The following is a 24,537-nucleotide window of genomic DNA, read 5'->3' as shown; positions in this document are numbered from 1 at the left end:
GTCGTCCCTGCCACTCAAAACTCATAGTTCTTAAACGTCAATTGCTTCTGACCTCCCTGAGCATCTGCAACCATTCTATGCCCAAGATTATATCAATGCTACCCAAATTAAAAGGGTAAAAATTCTGTACGAAAATCTCACCGCCCAGGTGAATCAGAACTTGTCGACAAACTCCAGTGCCCTAGTTAATCGTTCCATCCCCCAAAGCCACCTGAAACTTTGTGTTCTTTACCTCCAATCCCATCGGCTCCACCAATTCTTGAGTGATGAAATTGTGTGTTGCCACAGTCAACCAAAACGATAACATTGCAACCATGGATCTGCCCTGTTAGTTTTAAGGTGTGTGGGGAATTGATTCCGACTAGAGAAGTATGCGAGAGTTTTGTTTCAAGCACAGGTTTGATTTCAACTGCACCACGATCCTCATCGAGAACTCCTACTGGCGCTGCAACTTCTGTTTCATCGTCGTCGTGAAGTAGCAGCAACTTAAGTTGCTTCAGGGGGCATCGATGGCCTTTAATGTAAGGAGTGTCGCACCGGAAGCATATTCCTCTGTCCATTTTCTCCTTAATTTAGTCTTGAGACAACCACAGTGAACGGCTGGAATTTCCAATCGCAGAAGACGTTGCAGATTGTATTTGGGAGGAGGAAGACGATGGCCCAATTTTTTGGTTTGGTCGAACCGGCGTGCGATTCCCTTGGTTCATTACGGATCCGGTTCCTTTATAAAAACTGATGGTTGGGCCCAAATTAATAAACCGTTGGGTTGGGTTTTGGTTTGGCTGAATGGGCTGGGCCCTGGGTGCTTTCTTACTAAATTTTCCAACCCAATTTTTGGCCTCCACCGCCTGGGCAAGGTCCATTATTTGGCCCAATGTTGAGGGTCCAGATAAACGAACTTCAGCCCTCACTTCATCGTGTAGCCTTGCCAAGAACAAACCCTTAGGCCAATCTTCGTCTACAGCTCCGGCGTCACTGCAAGTATCTCAAACACTTCTCTATAAGCTATGAACGTACCAATCTGCTTATGAGTGATCAACGCCTCTTGGGTGGTCTTCATTAGCGCTGAACTAAACCGCTAGATCATAGCCTCTTTCAAACCTCTCCAAGATAGCAAAGGTTGCTGTAATTAGCGGAAGCATATCTATCCCAAGGCTGCTCCTTCAAAACACAGAGTTGAAGTTCTGAGTTTCTCCCCGTCGCTCAGTTTGTATAGATCAAAGTACCTCTCAGCTCTTGCAATCCACCCCATCGGATGTTCCCCCATGAAAATCGGCATCTCAAGATGTCTAGGAAGGAAGTCTCACAATTTTTCTGGTTCGATTGTTCGCTCGTTGTAATCTGGAGTTCTATCGGTTTCAGTCACCTCTGCTGATTTTCCTTTCAACAGCATAAACCTTAATTCCTCTCTGAAATCGTCATTAGCCTTTTCTCCTTTTTCTATGTGTTGTGCTAAGAGCCCAACTTGACCTTGGATCTCCTTCACAATACTTTCCAATTCCTCTACCCTCTGCTCCATTCGACTCTTTACCATTCCCCTGGAATCGATGGCTCTGATGCCAAATTGATAAGACCCCAGATCCAGTAGAACAAAAGTGACAAACAGCAGCAATACGTTATTGGATTCAAATCAAAACAAGACACGCTACATCAGTAGGTGATCCTAATCTACACGAGAGCAATTGCCCCCTCCCTTATTTCCCTAACAACTTAAAACGCATAATCGACTATTCTCCCTTCCCCTACTAATAGTAATTACTTTTCTAATAAGAATGCCTTAACCAAATCACACCAAATCCAATCCCAAAAGGCATCCTGTATCTTAACAGAATCACTCCACAGTAAATATCTCTTAAATATTTTCTTCTATTCCTGGCTGTTGTGCAGCAGGTTGTGTATCTTGCTTTCCTTGTCTGCGAGTATAGACTCGTGAGATGAGGGGTCTATCAGAAGTCACAAAGGAGATATCAGATTATCTCAAGGCCAACTAGGAAGGAGATGAAGGGATACGAGGGATGCAAGTGCTGAATCTGGTACATGATTTTAAGTTGCAGAAGATCACGAAGACTAAATCCATCAAAGAGTATTATGACAGGTTGTTACCATTGGAAGCCAAGTCAGATTACTCGGTTTTTCTCTGCTAGAATCAAGGATTGCCAAAGAAATCCTTGTAATGGTACCTAAAATATTTGAGGCCAAAATTTCATCCTTAGAAATGTCAAAGATCACTCAGGCAAAACTGTTGATGCTTTACAAGCATAGGAGCAAAAAAGAGCCATGAGGCAGGTAGGTGATATTAAAGGAGCCTTACCTATCAAGCATCAAGAAAATACAATAAACAAGACAAAGAAGGGTGAAAGTTATCAATGCTCAGATGAGAGTTCATTATCAATAATAAAGGAGCAAAGCTGGAAACATAGAAGGATATCATCCTCCATGCAAGCATTCCTTGGTGCAATGGTTGGTAGACCACAGTTGTAGCTTGAGGTCAAGTCTCAAAACAGCCTCTCAAAAAAAATTGTTGAGGTAAGGCTGCATAGGAGAAATGCCCCTAGGGCTCTACTTGTGCAAAAGCCTTTAGCATTAGGTTCACATCCTCCATGCAAGCCTATGGTGGAAAGTCTCATCCACATTTTAAATGCTAGAAAAAGACCAAATGCCAAGTGCACCAAATGTGACTAAATGGGAAATGAAGCTATCATCTGCAAAAAAAAAAAACCAACAGCATGGTGGAGAGGCACAGATGCTGCTCAAGAGGACGATCAGTTCTTCGTGGCCACATGTTTCTTTGGCATTAAATCAAGTGCATGTTGGCTTATGGAAATGGTTGTACTAACCATATGACACATGACAGGGATTTATGTCGAAGGTACAAATTGGAAATGGCGAGTACATAACTATGGAAGGAAAGGGAACAGTTGCAATTTTGAGCTATTCTGGTACAAAGTTCATGCCCAATGCAGTGAATACAACAACAACAACAACAACAATAAGCCTTGTCCCAACTAAATGGGATCGTCTACATGGATTCTTGCCCTCCAATCAGTTCTGTTCGAGGCCATGCTAGATACAAGGCCTAAGCTATACATATCCTTTCTCACCACTTCTCCTAAGGTTATCTTAGGTCTACCCCTAGCTCTTCTAGTTCCTTCAATATGGATTATATCACTACTCCATACAAGAGCATTTATAGGTCTTCGTTGAACGTGGCCGTGCCACCTCAAACGACTTTCTCAAAGCTTATCACTTATGGGAGCAACTCCCATACCAACTCTAATATGATCGTTTCTTATCTTATCCATCCTAGTTTTACCACTCATCCACCTTAGCATCCTCATTTCTGCTACACTGATTTATCTATATGATTCTTTTTAACAGCCCAACATTCTGCACCGTACATCATAGCTGGTTGAACAACGGTCCTATAAAATTTTCCTTTAAGCTTTAATGGAATGCGCCGATCACATAAGACCCCGGACGCACCTCTCCACTTCATCCACCCTATTTTAATTCTTTGGGAAACCTCATCCTCTAAATCACCTCTTTTACTTATGATTGAACCTAGGTACCTAAAACAATCACTCTGAGGAATCTCTTTATCGTCAAGTATCACCACCTCATCATCTGCCTGATCATGACTAAAGTTACAAACTAGATATTCTGTCTTCAATCTACTAAGTTTAAAGCCTTTTGATTCCAAAGCTACTCTTCATGATTCTAATTTGGTATTAATCCCCACTTGGGTCTCATCAATCAAAACAATATCATCCGTTAAAAGCATACACCAGGGGACCTCATCTTGAATGTCTTTGGTTAATTCATCCATTACCAGTGCAAATAGATATGGGCTTAAAGTTGACCCTTGATGTAGCCCAACTGTTATCGGGAATTCATTACTTTGTCCCCCCACTGTTCTAACACTAGTCACCGAACCATCATACATATCCTTAACTATATCTACATATTTACTTGCAACACTTCTTTTCTCTAGTACTTGCCAAATTAACGCTCTATGGACTCTATCATAAGCTTTTTCTAAGTCAATAAATACCATATGAAGGTCTTTCCTACATTCTCTATACCTTTCCACAAGTCTCCTAATTAAGTAAATAGCCTCCGTTGTAGATCTTCCCGGCATATACCCAAATTGGTTCTCCGTAACTGTAGTTAAGTGTCTCAAACGGGTTTCAATTATTCTCTCCCATAATTTCATTGTATGGCTCATCAATTTAATGCCCCTATAGTTATTACAACTTTGAATATCTCCTTTATTTTTGTAAATTGGAACCACAACACTTCTTCTCCAATCATCTGGTATTTTCCCTGTGCTCATAATCTTATTAAACAACTTAGTCAACCAAACTAGTCCATGGGTTCCTAAGCTCTTCCATACTTCAATTGGGATTTCATCAGGACCTTGTGTCTTGCCGAGTTTCATCCTCCTTAAAGCTTCTTTTACTTCGGACATCGAAATTCTACGTATATAAGTTCAGACATTGGTGCCTTGGTGAAAAGTGTAATTGTCCGAAACATAAGTGCTTGAAGAATGCTCATTTAGTAAACTAGAAAAATAGGTTTCCCATCTTTTCTTAATATCCTCCTCACAAACTAATACTTTACCATCTCCATTTTTAATACATCTAACATGGTCAAGATCTCTCCTCTTCCTATTCCTCATCTTAGCTATCTTATAAATAGATTTTTCCCATTACTTCGTGCCCAACTTATTGTATAACTCTTCGTACTTCATTTCCCTTGCTTTTCCTGCAATTTTCATAGCTTCATTTCTATCCAACCTATACCTTTGAAGATCATCAACATCCTTAGTTCTTTGCCATGTCTTAAAACTAGCTTTTTTATTCCTAATGGCAGCTTGAACCTCACTATCCCACCACCACGTCTCTCTATAAGAATGGATCTTTCCTTTTGATTCACCTAGAACATCTTTAGCCACCTTCTTAATACACATAGCCATCTCATTCCACATTGCATTGGTATCCCCTTTAAAATCCCATTTTCCTTGTTTGACTACTTCATTAACGAAGGATTTAGAGTACTCTCCTTTCAAATTCCGCCATCTTATTCTGGGATAGTTTACCTTGGACCTTTTATGTGTTCTTGGGACTAAGCACATATCCAAGACCACAAGTCTATGTTGTGCAGTTAAGCTTTCCCCCGGTATCACCTTGCAATCCTTACACAACAATCTAGCCGTCCTTCTAGTTAGGAAGAAATCTATTTGGCTTCTATACTGTCCACTTTTGAAAGTAATTAAATGTTCATCTCTCTTTTTTAAGTAAGTATTTATAATAGATAGATCAAAAGCAGTAGCAAAATCCAAAATTGAAATCCCCTCCTCATTCCTTTCTCCAAAACCATATCCTCCATGAACACTCTCATATCCTCTTTGATCTTTTCCAATATGTCCATTTAAATCACCTCCTATGATAATCTTTTCTCCTTGACGAATTCCTTGCATTAATTCATCCATATTTTCCCAAAATTCTAGCTTTAGACTTTCATCTAATCCTACTTGAGGTGCATATGCACAAATTATATTTACGAACTCTTTCTCCATTACAAGCTTGATAGCAATAATCCTATCACCCACTCTTTTAACATCCACCACATCATTTTTTAAATCTTTATCCACAATTATACCCACTCCATTTTTATTTGTTTTATCCCCAGTATACCAAAGTTTAAAGTCATCCAACTCTTTGGCTTTTTTACCCCTCCATCTAGTCTCTTGAATGCAAGCTACATTAATCCTTCTTCTCCTCATAACATCTATCAATTCTAAGCTCTTACCAATTAAAGATCCTATGTTCCAAGATGCCAATCTAATCCTATGATTATGGACTAGCTTCTTTACCCGCACTCGTCCACGGCGTGGGAACCCTTGCCTACTTATCACCACATCCGGGCGCTAATGCGACGCGTTGCTTAGAGGGGACGCCCTAGCTAACCCTTGCCCACTTATCACTACACCCAGGCCATAGTGTAGCGCGTCGCTTCTATTGTCAGGGAACGCCCTAGCATAGCTTTTATCATATAAGGTTGAATCCATGAAAAAAGGTTTGGCTAGATTTTTTCCGGTGCCGGCTGCCGACCTGATGCACCAACCCTCCTCCTTTACCCGGGCTTGGGACCGGCAGCAAAACACTAGCGGAGTTTGCCCAATGCAGTGAATGTTCCTGAAATTGATCAAAACTTGTTAAGTGTCAAACAACTAATGCTAAAAGGTTGTAAAGTTTTGTTCAAAGACAAAGTTGCTTGATTAAAGATGCAGTTGGCCGAGATATTTTCGAAGTAAAGATGAAAGATAAAAGCTTTGCACTGAATCCATTGGAGGAGCAAACCACTTTTCCAATCAAAGGAAATATCACTTAAAGTTGGCACAAAAGGCTTGGGCACTATCAACATCAGGGGCTTTTGCAAATGAAGTCCAAGATGATGGAAAATGATCTTCTAGAACTCGATGATCACATTCCAGTCTGCGAAGTATATCAATTTGGAAAACAAAGCAGAAAACCATTTCCCAAGGTAACATGGAGAGCATCAAAGAAGCTCCAATTGATTCATACAGACATTGTAGACCCACAAAGTATGCCTCCTCTGAAAGGTAGTCTTTATTATGCTAAAATCATTGATGATTTCACGTGTATGTGTTGGATTTTCTTTTTGCAGCACAAGTCATAAGTGGCTCAAGTCTTCTAAAAGTTTAAAGCTAGAGTTGAGAATGAGAGTGGTTGTAGAATGCAAACTCAATCTTCTGAAAGTCTAAAGCTACAGCTGAGAATGAGAGTGGTTGTAGAATTCAAACTCTTAAATCAGACAATGACAAGGAGTACACTTCTGAATTATTTAATCAATTCTGTCATACAGGCATCAAACATCAATTAACTGCTCCATACACTGACAAAATGGAGTGAGAGATGGAACAAATTCATATTGGAGATGACATGATGTATGCTACATGAGAAGAAAGCAATTCTGGGCAAAAGCAGCGAACACTGCTGTCTTTTTGCAAAAACAAGCTTTTCACAAGATTAGTGAAGGATCAAACACCCTTCAAGGCATGGTATGGTTATAAACCATCTGTGATTTTTCTTAGAGTATTTGGAAGTTTGTGCTTCACTTATGTTCCACAGGTTAAGAGAGATACACTAGATAAGAGAGCACTTCCAGGAATCTTCATTGCTACAGCTTGGTTACAAAAACTTTTAAAGTTTTTCAACCACAAACTAGAAGCATTGTTTTTAGCAGGGATGTGCACTTTGTGGAAGATGAACGGTGGAACTGGGATGTTGCAAAAATGATGGATCTAGCCTCAAAAGAGCCAAAGCACAATTTTGATATTCTAGACACAGCAGAACAAAGCACTGGAGACTAACAGAACAACATGATAGATGAAGTTCCAATAAGAAGCACAAGATCGAATTATGATGTATATTGGAGATGCAACATAGTTGTGTGTGAACCTGCACACTATGAGGAAGAAATAAAGAATCAAAACTGGATAGCTGCAATGAAGGAAGAGCTGTCAAGGATAGAGAGAAACAAAACTGGATAGCTGCACACTTCGCATTGGTGCTGGTTTGCAGAAGTCCACATCCTATCCTGAGCCACCAGGAAATTTGCCTTCAATTCATCAAAGACATGGTCGCGCTCCACCAAATAAGAGTCAACCTCATCTATACTTCGGTATGGTGTCCATCCCAGCAGATCAAAGATGGTGGTTCTCGGCCATATACTACTGCTACGAAAGGTGTCATCTTAGTGGAAGCATGGTAAGCTGTGTTGTACCAATCTTCACCCCAAGCAAGCCAATTTGGACAATCTTTAAGTTGCTGTGCACAGAAGCAACACAAGTAGATCTCCAGACATCGATGGACTACCTCTGTTTGCAATCTGTTTGTGGGTGATAAGCACTGTTGTACTTGAGATTTGTGCCAGCAATTATGAAGAATTCTGACTAGAAGTTGCTTGGGAAGAGGCGGTCTCAATCAAAAACTATGGATCGTGGGAATCCATAGAGTTTGACAACCTCCAAGCTGAATAGCAATGCTACCTCACAAGACCGATGAAGTGCCCGTACTTGGTCAACGTGTCCAATACTACAAGTATAGTGTCCCTCCTTTTGCCTTTGGTAGCCCTATGATGAAATTCATGTTAATATCTTCCCATATGCGTTCAGGTACAGGCAGGGGCTGAAGGAATCCCGCGGGACTCATTGACTGGTATTTGTTTCACTGGCAAATATCACAGGTTGCTACATAATCTTCAATTGTTGCATTTATGCCTACCAATAGACCACAGCTACTACCCTTTGTAGGTCCTAAGGAAACCCGAATGCCCACCATAAGGAGTGGAATGAAATTATGCTAAGAGCTTGGGTAGCCAAGTTGTCTACTACTACGAACCTCCCTTTATAGTAGAGGACCCCATTCTGCAAGTTGATACTTGGGATGAGCAGAAGATTCTGAAAGTTTCTCTTGAACAACAATTTTGTACGAGGATGAAGGCTTTCTTCTTCAATTAGTTGCTGCCCTTATTGTCAGATGCTTGCTGAGAGTGTTCCCAGGTCTGTTTTATCAGTTTGCTGTTGCAACAAAGCATCAACAGCTCTGTTTTCAAAGCCTGGTTTGTAGAGGATCTTGAAGTTATAACCTAGCAACTTCATGATTCATTTCTGCAGGTCAGTGGCTACTAACCTTTGCTCCAAAAGATATTTCCAGCTGCATAGACTGCTCTTGACTTTGAATTGCCATCCCAGCAAATAATGCCGTGACTTGGTTAATGCCAAGACAATGGCCATCAATTACTTTTCATACGCTAATTCAGCTTGAGCTCGTGGGTATAAAGCTTCAGTCCAATAGGCAATAGGATGTCCCTCCTGCATGAGTATAGCTAACCCAAGTCCTGATGCGTTTGTCACCACGACAAAATCTTCTGCAAATACTGGAACTGTGGTCATCGCCTCTTTGAGTGCTTGGAAGGCTCTTATAGCGTCCTCTCTTACATAAAAGCATCTATTTTTAGTAGTTGACAGAGTGGAGCAACAATCTTACCATAATCTTTCAAAAAAATTTGATAGTATCCTGTTAGTTCTAGGAATCCTCACAATGCCCTCAACTTTTCGGCTCAGGCCGGTCAACCATGCTCTTGCTCTTGTGTGGGTGTGCTGAACATCCCTTCTAAGAAATGATATGTCCCAAGTATTCCAGCTCTACCAATCAAGTGAGCATTTCATCCTATTCAGTATTCACCACAAGCTTATGTTGTGCTAGCAAAGAAAAAGTAACTTTGAGATGTTCTACATGCTCTTCCATGGATTTGCTAAACACCAAGATGTCATTAAAAAGAAATACTGAGGATTTTTGCGAACATTCTCTAAATACCTCATTAGTTAAGGCCTACAAAGTTGCTGATGCATTTGTCAGTCCGAATGGCATGACGAGAAACTCATAGTGCCCATCATGGGTTCTAAAAGCAGTCTTCTCAATTTCCTCCTCATTCACTCTGATTTGATGATATTCAGCCTTGAGATTCAACTTGCTAAACACCATTACCCCTCCTAACTCATTCAATAACTCATCAATAGCCGGAATAGGGAACTTATCAGGTATTTTAATCTTGTTCAAGGCCCGGTAGTCCACACAAAATCTTTAGCCACCATCTTTCTTTTGAATCAGCAACAACGGACTTGAGAATGGACTTGTGCTTCGTCAAATAATTCCCACAGTTAACATCTCATTCACCAGCTTCTCCACTTCATTTTTTTAGCATGTGGATAATGATAGGGCCTGAATTTGGCAGGATGTTGGCAGGTACCAACCTGATGCGATGATTGTTAGCTTTTCTCGGTGGTAATCCCTTCAACTCAGAGAATTAAGTGCTTAAACTCAGTTAACAGATGCCCTGATGGTGGATCGGTAGTATTTTGTACCTCCGGCTCTTCAAAGTACTAACGGTTGTAGCAAAAATCTTCTCCTCCTACCTGCATCATTCTCCACAATCCTTGTAGTGTGGTTTCCTTGAGTAGTAAAGACGGGTCCCCCTATAATCTAATGTGTTTCCTATTCCAATGGAAGCTCATAGTTTGTCGCTTCCAGTTGCCTCGGATTTCTCCCAGGTCCCAGCAAGGACAACCATTCGATACCCAGGATAACATCAACACTCCCCATGTTAAACAAAGCAAGTTCAAAGAAAAAACCGTGTTGCAAAGCTTGATCGGGACCCCTTCACAGACACCATACCCAAGGATGCATTACCCATCGCCCAATACCACTCTAAAACCCTCCAACACTTCCATCCCAATCGATTTTGCTAGATCTTATCACATGAAGTTGTGCGAAGCCCCACAATAGACTAAGACTCCCACAAAATTCCCACAGATCACCCCTCCCAGTCTCATGGTGTGTGGCGAATCAGTTCCCACCAAAAAGTGGATAGAAAGGTCTGCCTTCACTCCTAGAGGCTCCACCTGCTCTATTGACCTCCATTGTTGCCGATTCCCCTGTCTTCTTCTTCATTCAACAACATAACAAGAAGCCGCTTGTTAGGGCGCATATGATTTTGAGAAAATGGCCCATTGCACCTAAAACACAAGCATTTTTAGTACTTTTCTTTTGATCCTCTATTCATAGCCATTGGTACCCTATTCCCCTTAGACTTTTGTTTATCACCGTTGCAAAAGATGTCAAGTGGGGAGACGAAGTTTAAGAATCGTCTTTCCCAATTGATTTGGTATGGGCTTGGGTTTGATTCAGGGGTCTGGGTGAATCCCCTTAGAGTCCTTTGGATGAACCCTGTTGTTGCACCCCCTAGAATCCAAGGCTCAAGCTCATGCTTTGTCTGGTGGGAAGTGGATCTGTTATTGGCCCTCAAAGCCCAATATTTTGCTTCAATGACTAGGGCTAAATCCATTACATGGCCCATACTTATTGGAGCAAACAAACGTACCTTTGCTTGAATTTCTTCTTCAAGTCCAGCAAGGAAAACCCCTTAAGCCATTTTGGCTTCTCACAGCCGCTGCCACTGCTAGCCACCTATATTCTGTTATTGTCCGTGTTTGCCTAGTGACGAACTCCTCTTGTTTTCATTTGCGGCCACCAAAGCTCTTCAACAACTCATTCTTGAGTTCTATCCATGATTGAATAGGAGCATTAAGCTCCCTGAATTGCAGCCATTCCAACGTTGTTCCATCAAAGAAAACATGGGCCACAGTCAATCGCTCCTCTAGTATGCCATTAATGGAAAGTAGCGTTCCTCATGAGTCAACCACAACATGGGGTCTTCGCCCCAAAATTCCAGCAGTTCAAGTTGTATTTGGTAAGTCTCCTTTGGCTTTCCTCTTCAACACATGGCGCCCTTCCTTCTACCCTACCACTCCAAGAAAACCCTACACACAATGATTATGGCTGCCTGCCACCTCCCCCCAAGTCAGTGACTTTGGGAGATTCGGAGTCAATCTCAATAGAATTTCGCCTTGCCTCCGTCATATATTCCTTCATTTCCTCCATAAATGTTTCAAAATGCTGCATCCCCATTTTGAGCTTCTGAAACCATGTTCCAAACTTTAATTCCACCGCGGAAATTTGACCTTGCAAACCTCGAAATCTCCCTTGGAATTCATTAATGTTTTTTTCCAACTCCTCCATTCTCCCGTCTCCCCTATTCCCTTAGGATCATACACGCTCTGATGCCAATTTGATAAATTCTCTTTTTCCACTCGACAATAGAGAAATAAAAGTGAAAGAAATGCAGTAAGAGAAAAGTCTGGATTACCTAGAGTCCCGGTCTTCCCAGCAGTAATCTGCAATCAAAACACCAAAAATTGATCTTTCTTGCCTCACATGATTCCTCCCCTTTCCCCATATCTGAGTTGCATAACTGAATTGATTTGTCTACTCAACCATTTCTGTCCACGTATCTCTCTCTTATTCTCTTTATTTCCATTTCGTTGGCCTCTTGTTCCCCTCAATTATTGCTGGATAACTGCTCCTTATTAATGTAGTAACTGCTGGTCTGATCCCACGAGTGTAAACTCGTGAAATCAGTGGCCTATCAGCTTCCCCACCCTCCTGTTACAGATACCCCAAGAGTAGGATTATTGTTTTTAGCTGGGGCATAGGTTCAACATTATTGTCGACTAGTCGATTATAGTCCCCCCCCCCCCATTTGTACATACTTCTCCCTTTCTTCCCTTTGGGTTTTGGTAATGATATTCTTCATTCATCCGAGGGGGAGAAGGAAAAGGAGTTTACCAAATTCTAATTAGAAAATGGCCGCCGAATTGGATCCAAGGGAAGTAACTCAGTTGTGGTAATAGCAATCTGCCTTTGGTGACTCATAAGTATGAGTGTATGTATTCCCATATATTTTGTTAGTGCTCAGTAGTTTCCCCCTTTATAGAAAGATGAGCACCAAGCAGCAGAAGAGACAACAAAGGACTGTCAAAGGGACATCCATCGACACATCATCACTAGACCCACTAAATACAACAGTTACAGCGACAGCAGTATAGGAGAGGACCATTGGCACATCATCACTAGAAGACCCCTTAAAGAACATCGTGGGAGAGAAGTAGATAGCAAACTCATGGAACACAACATCCATAGTGACAAAAGTAAGACATGGAGGACGATAGCACTTATAGCCCTTCTAAGTGGCTGAATAACCAAAAAACATGTACTGGAGGCCTCGAGGGTCAAGCTTGCTACAAAAATGACGATTACATACAAGTACACACACCTAAAGACTCAGGGAGGAAGGATAACAGAGGGCTACAGCATAAGAATATCTAAAGGAAACTTAGAACCCAAAACACAGGGATTATTTATTACCTATAAAACTATGAGCATTTCTTTTTTGTTTTGGATAAGTAAAAAGTTAACTTACAATGAATGGTGAAGGAGTATCTCACAGGGCTTAAGGACTAACTTACAATGAATAGTGAAGGAGTATCTCACAGTGCTTAAGGACATGCATTTCAAACATAAGGACATGAGCAGCCTACAGTAGGTGGTGATACTGATGTTCCATGAAAGAAATTAGTACATTGAGGTTGAATGCTACTTTCAATGGAATGTAGTCATGAGGAAACTGATTGTTACTGCTTCCATTTCTTTTTTTTAATCAACTGAGTAATGCTTTTAACATAGCTTTATTTGGTACTGCTTTCCAACAAGTTTGCGGCAAGCTGAGCAAGGCTGACTTGTTAGCTTCAGCTTCAACAGCAGCATTAGCAGTGTTGTCATGTACCAAAATAGTAACATGTACCTTGGTTTGAGGTTCCCCTAATTATGTTGGGTCTTATCTTGTTCTCTTAGCTAATTGTTTTGTTTCTAGATTCCTACTTGTTCTTAAAGTTTGATTTCCTACTAGCTATCTATGTTTTGCACTCTTTTCCTTATTATAAAAACAATCAATCAGGGAGCTGCAAAGATATAGAGCAAGTGTGCTATTTTCCACAATATCACCCTCTTCTCACATTGTCTTCTCTTTCTTTGTGGTTGCTGCTATTCAGTGAGTGGTATTGTTTTAAAGACAAAACAAGTTCTTGTTCTGGATATCGTTTTAATAATAGTTCAGCTGAAAGAATGCAGAACAAGATCTACTAGGTCACAAAAGCAATGCTAGAATGCATGCCTCAATGGAGCTAGGGGATAAGATTTGCTAAACCCCCAAAAAACCCCAGCCATTAAACCTAGAAAGCTGATCATAGAGAGAAAGTCTTGCAAAAGATGGAAGACATGCTTAAGAAAGGAAACAAATAAATTTGGAAACTGTGATGGGCTGAGCTTAAATTAAAGTTGTACCTGATAAATCCCAAGAATCTTTGCCAAACACGTAGGGCTTCCAGCGCTGATCGACTCAGATAGGTACTTGAAGTATTCAGGAGCAAACTTGATGAAAGATTCCAGCTCCGTCTTTGTAACCTGTTTAACAATAAACCTATCATCCAAGGTTTTTGCAAAGAATACATTGCTCTTTCCTCCCTGGGCCCCCCATTTCTTACAATGACTAAGTGACCTAATGAAATCCAACTCAGATGGGCAACATGTCCGCCTCAAGTTCTCAAAGCTCTTTGCACAATAACAAGTCACAGTATACTTCACGCTTCCCAAAGGGCCATCATCTGTAAAAGAAACTCTGACATGCAATGCCTTCGTACAAAAAAGTGGGTCCAAAGCCAAGGAACTTCGGGACCCTGATATGGATAAGATGCTATCATCCGTAGATCCAAGGCTTCTAAAAGATTCAATATGTGTCTCATCCAAGGAATGAAGTGAGTAAAAATTTACTGAATCAGACAACAGTGAAACTGAAGACTCCCCATCATCCTTTGGTCTTTCACAGTCATCGGATATCTGAAGATGGTAATCAGGTGAGACCAGAGCATATGCAATAATACTTGTGGGTTCATCATCATAAACTGGCACCACAGCGTCATTGACACCCACAGGCAGGAGCAGCCTAGCCCCACCTTGACGTTCCAACTCCCAGAAAGATGAAATATAGATAAGATTATACTCTCTAAGAATATCAAGCTTTGGAGCACTCCCAGGGGAATTCTTGTTGAGAGAACGGTCGAAGTTCAGAAAAGGTATCCTTAGCCAATCTGCAGAGTCTTCCATAGTTACAGCCCCCTTGATGGGTAATGCATGCTCGGTAGATCGGGTTGCCTCAACCGTGTTGTGGTCTTCCACTTGCTCTTCTAAAATAGGCCTCGTTGATGAAGCAGACTCTACCACAACTGAAGAATCTGCAGAAACTGCATCAGAAAATGTGCAGCCACTGTCCTTTGAAGTGATACTTCTGGCCTGACTTTCACCTGTCCATTCAGCATCAAGGGTGTCTGACAAATTTTCCATGAAGGGGACATGCCCTTCTGAAAGGACCCTTCGGACAACTACCCCAGATTCCAAAGGATCAGACAGACTACCAAAATTAGCACTAGCAGAAGCATGGGCAAGACCCTCCTTTTTGTGATTTGGATCCTTATCTACATCATTTGAGTGAGGAACTAATACAGGCAATTTAGGAACATCACCAATATCACTTCCTTCACTAAGGCTTTCATCAGGACCCACATCTGCAAGTGAATCAATACTGGTAAAACCACAATCTGGCCTACGAGACAAATTCATTTCAGAAAGCTTCTTGGTATCACTCGAATGCTTCTCCTTTTGTCTTTTTGTAGAGCAGTTTCGCCCTTCCTGATGTATGTTGTTGTCTAAACTGGCTGCATTTATCAGGCGGTGGTCCCAGACATAAGAATAAAATAGCAACTGCCTCCGCAACCAATTGATGTCAAGAATATTAACTACAGGTTGGCCTTTTTCAGGCTCTCTGTTCAGTGTTTTGTGGAGAGCTTCCTGAACAATATTTAAAAACAATCAAAACCTGCATGCTTGAAACAGGTGTTTCTTCAATACTTGAAAATAAAATGCCACCCAGAAAAAGCCCCACACCGCCCGCGGCTTGGGGCGGTGTTGTTAAAACAAACATAGAGTATTGGGAACCAACTAACAAAAGCAATCACAGGTCAGATTTCTTGTTGCCTCTGTGTGTGTGTGTGTGTGTGTGTGTTTGTGTGTGTGTGAGAGAGAGAGAGAGGAGTAGGAGGATGCAAGGGAACCAGAACCTTCTTTTTCATTTTTCCATTTGTGTGTGTGTGTGGATTATTGGGTTGATGGGTTGGGGCTTGGGGGTGCTATTGTAAAACATGCACTTGCACGCATATCAGTCAAATGGGAGCAAAGACGCTTATATTGGATGACTTGCCGTAAAAGGTTCACAAGTACCCACAATTGTGGATATGCATATTGTCAGCCTACTCTCTAATAGAACATGGATCACAGATCATATAAGATATCCTAACAACAGCTATTATTAGGTAACAGTTTTCATCTAGGTCTCTTTTTTATTTCTTTCTCTCGAATGTGAAGCTGAAGGTCAACCCATACATTTTTGTGGTTTTTGTAGCACATCCAAGATCTCACCCGCTGATAGACTGACTTTGCACCATATCCCCGAATAGATATATGGTGTCAAATTTGCAAATTTAGGTCTTGTAAATGAAAATCTTAACTAAGGAGGAAGACAAACAAAAATCACAAGGCACAACCTCAAATTCTGTCTTCTCCTTCTGTAACATCACTTTTAGTTCAGAAATGTGGCATCTTGATTCAGGTGCTTTCAAGTTGCTGTTAACTAACCCAGCATCTGATCTTTTCTCTGCAATCTGACAAAGAGCATTGAGTACTTCAGTAAATAGAAGTTCTGCCCTGTCAACCACCTGGTACACACAATTTCAGAGAATCAATTACTATGGGTTACAAACACCCAAACCTAAAAGGTTAGAAAAAGATCTTTCAAATTGGCTTGATAGTTCAACCTCACTTGCTTCTTTTTGTATCCACCCCTGATTTTCATGGTTAAAATCAAGTTCCGGGGGTGGAAGGTAGACAGAATGAACATCAATTGAAGCATAGCGAAAGCAAGCAACCATTTTCCCAAACCTGCAGATGCTAGAATGGGTGAGAGAAAGAGAGCAAATCGTTATGCACATAGATTTAATCATTTAGGCATCAGGATCATAAGGACCATATCAAACAAGTTAACTAAAGGACCAGAAATCACCAAGCCAGCAGATACTGCATTATACCACTTATCTCACCTCATGGATTATATTGACTGCATCAGCCAGAACTCGGGCTTGGATAGGACCAATTCAATTCTTAAATCCCAAGGCCATCTCAGAATAATCATTATGGATCACAACTATATATAATTGTAGCACTACTAGGCTGATTAGCCTTTTGTGTACATTATTAGTGGATCATAACTATTTCTGTGTCTACTAGGTGAGAATCTTAGACATCTAGAAAATCATATTTAACACAACCATCTGACAGACATGGCAATAAATACATAAAAAGGACAACATTGTCGTTCCAGATAACTTGTGCATGCAAAAAAACTGTTATGTTTAGACAGTCAAACAAGTAAACCATGGAAATTATAAGTAATACAGGAAGTTGGTGGAGGAGATAAACTCTCCACAGGAAGCTCTATCTGCAACATGATAGCTTTTAGTGTTAATTTTCTACCACTAAACAGGAGGGGAAAAGTCCAACCCATGGTGTGCATACAAGAAGAGCCACAAAATTTGAGAACATGCGGTCTATCAGGTGGATAGAATGATTAAATCAGCAGTCAAACGTGGTATAAGTAACTCAATGTGAAGGAAGCATCCCATCCAGGTAATGAAGAAAACCTAAATATTATATAGCATGTATCTTATTACTAATAATTATTTATTACTTTATTTATATTGACCACCTAGGAATGCAACACATCTATACCAGGGGTAATTAAGTTTGAAAATTCCTGCAAAGTGTTGTACAGACAACAGAAACAATATATATGGAAGGACTTTTAACCGAAAAAAACTAGACCATGACAAACATGGGTCAAACTGATTTTCTTCAAAAATTTCATCTAGTAGCAGGGGCCAGCCAATGTCAGTAAGTACAAATTTGCTATCCATTGTGGCATCTGCTTGTATATCAGACTAAATGTTACAATACAGTACATCATTTGATAAAGAATAATTCATACCCATAGAAACGGAGACAATCTCTGTGCAGAGAATGACCACAGCTAGCCGCCCTGCTGGCAGCAGCATGGTTGGAGAAACTAAGTTCCAAAAACTTCCCAAAGGATAAACCCCAAGCAGCATCAGACATCACGATTCTCCGAGTTGCTGGAGGGAATCTGTTGGTCCTTGGACACCGGAGGCACCGATGCCACATCCAGATCTTGCCTTCTTGTTCCCCTGGCAAGGAAAATTCTGGAAGCTTCTTAACAGAAATCATGAGGCTTCCTTGTCGATGAGTATAACAATGAACATGTGCTTCTGATGGCATCTCACATGAACGGCAGCAGTAACTCTGAGAAAGATGATACTGCTCTATGTTAAAAGACTATTTTTTTTCCGCGGGGGGGGGGGGAAGGAGAAGAGAAAATGTGGATAAATGATTGAGTGGAGGAGAAAGAAGAGCAAAAATTGTGATGATGACCTGATCAAATAAATGATCTCGTAAAAAACGCCCCAAAGGCTTGTCAAAGCTGCCATAGTATTTGATGCGGAAGAGATGGGCTCGTTCACACACAGTCCCTTTCCACACACACCGGGTTGATAAGTAGACTAAAATGCTCTGATGGTCAGAATGGGATGGAGGAAATTCTTCCTTAGAAGACACCTGCTCATCATGGTAGGTGTTGCCATCCTGATGCAACGATGCCAACCTTGAAGCATCAGGTAGATTCCCAGCCATGGCGTCGTGCTCAATAACAGTATCATTAACTACAACCCCACCTTTCCCCAAGGACTCAGGAGCTCCAAAACAATTAGTGACAAGATTATCATTCACATGGCCTCTGTTAGCTGATGAAGCAGTGGCCTTAATAGATTCTTCCATGTCAACTTTCTTTCTATTCTCTAGTTCATTTATAAAAGGCTTGGCTTGGCTCTCTGAAGGAGATAAGGAAGGGACAGAAACAAAAGAGCTGATAGCATGTGCAGGTCCTATAAAATGGGAGTTGTGACTTTCAGGTGAACTAGAAAATAAGGGCTTCTCTTTCTCAATTTTGCTAATAATGGTGTTGGAGATTGCTGGACTTAGACCTGAAAACACGTCCCCGTCGGGTCTTTGAGGTTCACTACTAGGTCGAGGTTCCTGAAACTGGCCAGCAGCAGGAATTATGAAACCAGGTATGGTTGAAATGGACCTAGCTGTAGTAGATGGGTTGTCAGGAAGTGCAACAGTTATTGGTGATTTCAGTGGATGTTCAGGCAGAGAAGCACCTTCATCTGCAAGAAAAGATGTCTCCAAGCCCAAGTGATATGCAGCAAAGATACCATACTGAACTACATGCTTCACTTTCTTCAACTCATCCACGTCAGCACCCTTGAGCAAAATCTAGAACAAACAAAAAGCAAATATAATATTAACACTCTTCCATGGTTTCCATATCCAAATTACCACTTAGACATATACCAAATGATAAATGATGTAATCAACAGGTAACTGAGTTGCCTACAATTATTCTTAATGGGGCATGAAAAGATATATAAATGACGTGCCAAAGTACATTGCACACAAATGGGCAGTTGTACACTTATACCAACCACTAGAAGTGCATGACCAGGAGAACACCTTCAAATCACAACCCTCCAGTCAATGTTGCACATTATGCACAAAAAGAGAGCTGTACTTGTACCATCTACTAGATCTATATAACCCAGGAGAACACCTTAAACGACCCTCCAGTCAATTTTTACTGACAATATACAGATTTCTACTGAATCATGAAGAAAAATTTTGAAAAGTTCACAATAGACTTGATGATTGAAGATCTCTGGGGCAAATCGTGAGCTAAATGAAGCGGTGGCCTCAGCAAGCACCATGCAGTGTTACATAATACACCATCCAAATTATCAAGATTTTGCACTAATAACATGCAATTCGTAGACATATTGCATTCAGTTGACCTAAACTGTGAACTACCAGACCCAAACAGATCTCGTTGAGGTTAAAGTTCTCTGACACTTACAGTAAAACCCAATGGCTTTGGACAGCCTCCGAAAAACATCAATGTCTTCATCAATTTCTTCCCACCCTGTCCAGCATTGCCATGTTCTTCAAGTAACTTCTCCACATGGAACATATCACAATAACCCAGCGCCTGCGGGGTGAAACGATCGATTGAAGGGACAATTTGTGCACCTGTACAACGGGCTATACGCTCTAACATTGGCCTCTTAATACTGAGAACAAGTGAAATATCTTTGGCAAGGAGGTACTCTTGAGCAAAACGGGAGACTGACTTCTCTACCAGAAGGACATTTGGGTGGTGAGCATCTATCTTCGCAACTGCCATCTTCAAATAGTCCATTTCCTAAGGATGTAAAAGCCATGAGAAAACCTTGAGGAAAGATTTTAATTGCCTAATAAATATCAAGCAATAAATGCCTAAATGTGAAAACGGAAGAGAAATTTTAAGACAGTAAGATAATCTCCTGCATCAATGTGACAACCACTTATAACAAAAGCTCAAGCAGTCAAATAAGGGGCAACAAAAATTTATATTAACACCCTCCTCCCTAGGGCATGTGAAGGCCTATGCACACACAGCATCACATGTGGCACACTCCACAATGTCACATGGCACCAAGGGGGAGAAAGTGTCGGGGAACCCTGCTGCACTTCCCAGAGTTTAAAACTCAATTTCCCTGCTCTGATACCATGGTACAACCACTTATCCAAAAGCTTGAGCTGTTAAGTAAGGGAAACAATAATTTATATCAACACACCTTACTCTCACTATAAAGTGCACATATTTAAAGAAAATGTACAGATAAATGGCAGAACCTGCTGCAGAAGAGTATCAACACTCGATAGGTGATTCGAAACCCGCTGATACTCAAGAGCTCCTCCAAGGATTAGAATACGAGCCTTCTCAAATTTTGACTTCATTCTCCGGTGGGCCACATTTTTCTTACAAACAACTCCTTTGACCACCATACTAGAAGTCAGGTCAAATGTTTCATCAGCGAAAAGAAAAATGGAAAAGACACTAACATGAACAAACTTTTCAGAGAAATATTGTTTGACTGATAAATCTGAAACAAAGACAATAAGATTCAAAATGAGGAACACAACCAAGCATGTTTTCACCCCTTCATAACATTAGTGATAATACTATATTGCTCGATCATACTATATAGTAAACAGGAAAAATGCCTATGACAATACTATATAGCAGGTTTTATTTGTCCTCCTACTTCTCAAGTATTTAGATAAATATCATTATAAATAACATTATAAATAAAATTATAACAAACAGGCAGAGCCTAGGGATTTGGGACACCATCATATCATTATTTAACTTTTTCCGTGCAAAATGTCCACTGTCAATAAATTAAATTGATTAATGAGAGTCAAAAGAAGGAATAAAATATTAGAGTCCAAGTGAGGTAACTGAAAGCAAATCTGATAAGATTTCACTTGTTTCACTAGTTTTAAGCCAACTGAGATTAAATGTCAGGCGAATCACTGACATACATGATTTCAGTCAAAATTCCAGTGTTTTCCTTATATTTTGGCCGAAATTCGTTATTTCAAACTTGCATGTCATCTTCGCAAAACAACACATCCTAAGTCGCTTAGATACTTCATTTCAAGTTTTTATTCGAAATTCAAGCAGAGCATGTCTGCTCCATGTATTCTAATTTGCAGAAGGAGAAAAACCTCCTTCGCTTGAATTTTCTACATATCACAGCCTCAAAATTCTAGGATACACCACAGAGGCCAAAGTTCAAGTAATAAAATCTTCCCAAAAATTATGGTAGAAACTACAGTCATAGCCTTATCCCAACTGAACGGAGTAGGCTACATGGATACTAGAGGAGGCAAAAACAAAATGAAATAAAAATGAGTTAATAAAAAGAAATATAACCCAAGAACTTCCCCAAAATCCTAAAACCCTAACTTCTTCAAGGAACTTACTTCTACCTTCAATTTGTTTCAAACATGGAAGAATCTCTTATTACATTATTCCACAAACACCTCCTAAATTTTGACCAAAACCCTAACTGAGACATCCCATCTCAAGCCACCAAAATTGATAAAGATCCTCATTCCATGTGACAAAAATTTTAATTCTCCCATCCCACAAGCAATATTTAACTTTTCAGCATCACTGTTTAGGATTGGACCCAAACCTAACCATAACCATTTCAGATGGTTCTTGAGAGATTCTGTTATTGGCCCTTAGTTGAAACGCTTCAATCTAACACTACATCAAATTAATCTTATCAAAGGTTGACAGTCTTGCATTAGTTATCCGATTATTCCTGAATCCTGATGAAATATCATTCTCTGGTTCATGAATAAAGGTAATCAATGTTCAAGTGTCTAATTATATTCTTACCTAGTTTTCAGTTTCCTCATTCATTTATGATTTACATAGTTCAGAATCTGGCCTAATGTTTGCAGAATTGTTCTCTACCCTACAAAATGGCTTTTGACCAGACTTATAGCCAGATCCGATCTGCTTTCATTATATCCTCCTGCATGCTAGTCCGGTTATTTTCTTATGAACCTGTTACAAGTTAATCTCCTAGTGGATTTGCACTGGTTTTAGTTTCACATTAATAAGCATATTAAATAGGGCGGTAAGCTGCATTTATTATGCATGATCAGATATTTATCAAAAAATTACCTCTCACTCCGACACCCACAAGCTATGCATTTGACCTTCACATATTCACCAGGATCCATTCCTCCCCCCATGCTTGTATCAGGTCTAAGGAATGTTGCAGCCTCCCAGGACAAGGATGTAATTATCTCCAACCAGCTTTCCCTGTCATCTTCCTCCCCTACAGGTAGATTTTCAACCTGCAAAAGTTGACTAACCAGAGCCCTAAAATGTCCATCAACCACATTGTTCATTCCCTTATGGTGATCTCCCCTTGATCTATCCCTGGTGCAGCACTCCCCACTGCCAAAAGTGCATGAAGAATGTAAATAACCCCACTCTCCTGTAGCATCGTACTGAGCATCATCATCATCATCAAATTGCACAGCTTCCTTCTCATCCTCTTCATCTTCTGGCTCTGGAAGGAACCAGAGCAGCCCATTGTTCTCAAAATCTGATGGCTCTGTTTCTGTATCACAATTATCATGTCCCCCTGCATCGTCTCTTAGTTTTTCAATTTCCTCTAACCCTTGATAATCTAAAGTATCATGTTCCGAAGAACCACTTATGCCCTTAGTATCTTCTGCATCAGGATGCACTGTATGTAATCCATAAATACTGTCAATCTCATCAAACTCAACTGGACAACAAAGATCGTCAACCTGAGGAAAATGTCGCCTTTCAGAATCAAATTGATATGCACCATATTCATCACCATCAGCATCACTCCTAACAACAAAAGAATAAAGAGGAAACAATAAAATTCATTAAAAGCATCTATAACTAAAAAGACATCAACCAAGGTGCCCAAAAAAAGTTTATATGGAACTACATATAAGAATAGAGAGACATTGTAAAAGGGGGAAAAAATATGAGTTGCAAAAAGAAACGAGAAAAAAATCAACGCTGTAGACACAAGAAAAAAAGAAAACTGGCTAGCCATGGGGCTGAAAGATCTTGAGGAAACCTAAATGGGGTCAGCTAGATGGATCCTTCCCTTCCAACCAGCTCTATTTGAGGTCATAATAGAAGGCCTAAGCCTTGCAATTCGTTTCTCATCACTTCTCCTAAGGTTATTTTAGGTCTACCCCTAGCTCTTCTACTTCGTTCATCTTGATTCAATCATTTCTTATAAAAGGGCATTCAAAGGCCCCGGGTAGTGCCACCTCAAATGATTTTTCTCGTAGATTATCATTTATTGGAGCTACTCTCAAATCAATTCTAATATGATCATTGCTTATTTTTTCTTTCTTATTTTTGCCACTCATCCATCTTAGCACCGATTGATTACAAGATATCCATAAATTGATGAAACATAGGGACAAGGAAGGGCACACATAGTACCTCAGCACCTGCATGAGCACACATACATACTTCATAACTAGAAAGCATGCTTATATTGATCAAATTTTGCAATAGACTATCTCCTGCAAAATATCTCTCAGTTGAACTCAAATGAAACTGAATATAGGTGAGGTTAAAGAATACCTGTTCATGTAGAATAGATCTTGATTGGGAGATTGATCCCCCTTCTTCGCAATGGGATCCATGATCCTCTCTGATGCTACTATTTCTTGCTTGTCCACACAATGTTCAATTTGAGACAATTGACGTGGGCTAAGAACAGAACTGCATGGCATCTGTTGATAAGATCCAATTGAGTATGGCATTGAACCAATGGTGCTGCTGCTGCTGTTCCCAGTTGCACTAGATTTAATGCTGGCAAAACTTGTTGAGTGTGAAGGACTGTGAACAGGAGTAGATGTTTGGATCCAATTATTGGGCACTGCTTGCCCTTGTTCCCATTGTTTGTAGCAATAAGAACAGGCCCGGATCTTCTCCGACGACTCTACAGATGTATTAGGTTCATCAAAGGAAGCGGGAACCGAGGTTGCTGTGCACTTTGAACAGAAGACTTTTCCACAGATTCGACAATGATGTCTACGATTCAAGATAGTGAATTGAGTGTCACACTCGTAGCATACCCTACAGCAATCATCTGGCATCCAGAAAGCCTTAGACACATTGGCCGGCTCAGTCCTCCAAGGGATCCAGGATTTAACAATGCCAATCAAGTCAGAGAACCTTTTGCGGCGATTGTCCATGGATGAACAACCCTCATAACACCACTCATTGTGTATAGTTCATCAGAAACGGATGAAGCTATGTAACTGATTACCCGTGTTGAGAGGACTGAAATCAAATCCAATGGTTCACCTAATAAACAGAAGACTCATTTAGAAACCAAAAGCTCACTAT

The 24,537-nt window shown here is 40.5% G+C and overlaps 1 protein-coding gene across 1 annotated transcript in view; it reads right to left on the bottom strand.

Moving 5' to 3' along the window:
• Positions 1-24,537, bottom strand: part of LOC149012021 (1-phosphatidylinositol-3-phosphate 5-kinase FAB1B-like) — a 44,893-nt gene that overhangs the window by 19,020 nt on the left and 1,336 nt on the right. The window contains 9 exon segments of the mRNA XM_089162053.1: positions 13,827-15,386; positions 16,139-16,309; positions 16,409-16,532; positions 17,635-17,966; positions 18,096-18,998; positions 19,633-19,977; positions 20,451-20,604; positions 22,303-23,007; positions 23,767-24,495. Coding sequence (XP_089018179.1) covers positions 13,827-15,386; positions 16,139-16,309; positions 16,409-16,532; positions 17,635-17,966; positions 18,096-18,998; positions 19,633-19,977; positions 20,451-20,604; positions 22,303-23,007; positions 23,767-24,383 — 4,911 coding nt within the window. The 5' untranslated portion in view covers positions 24,384-24,495.

This window comes from Hakea prostrata, chromosome 7 (assembly GCF_041222555.1).
Source record: "Hakea prostrata isolate BN-2017 chromosome 7, UWA_Hpros_2, whole genome shotgun sequence".
NCBI classification, from domain to species: Eukaryota; Viridiplantae; Streptophyta; class Magnoliopsida; order Proteales; family Proteaceae; genus Hakea; species Hakea prostrata.
This window is presented reverse-complemented; position numbering and strand designations above follow the sequence as displayed.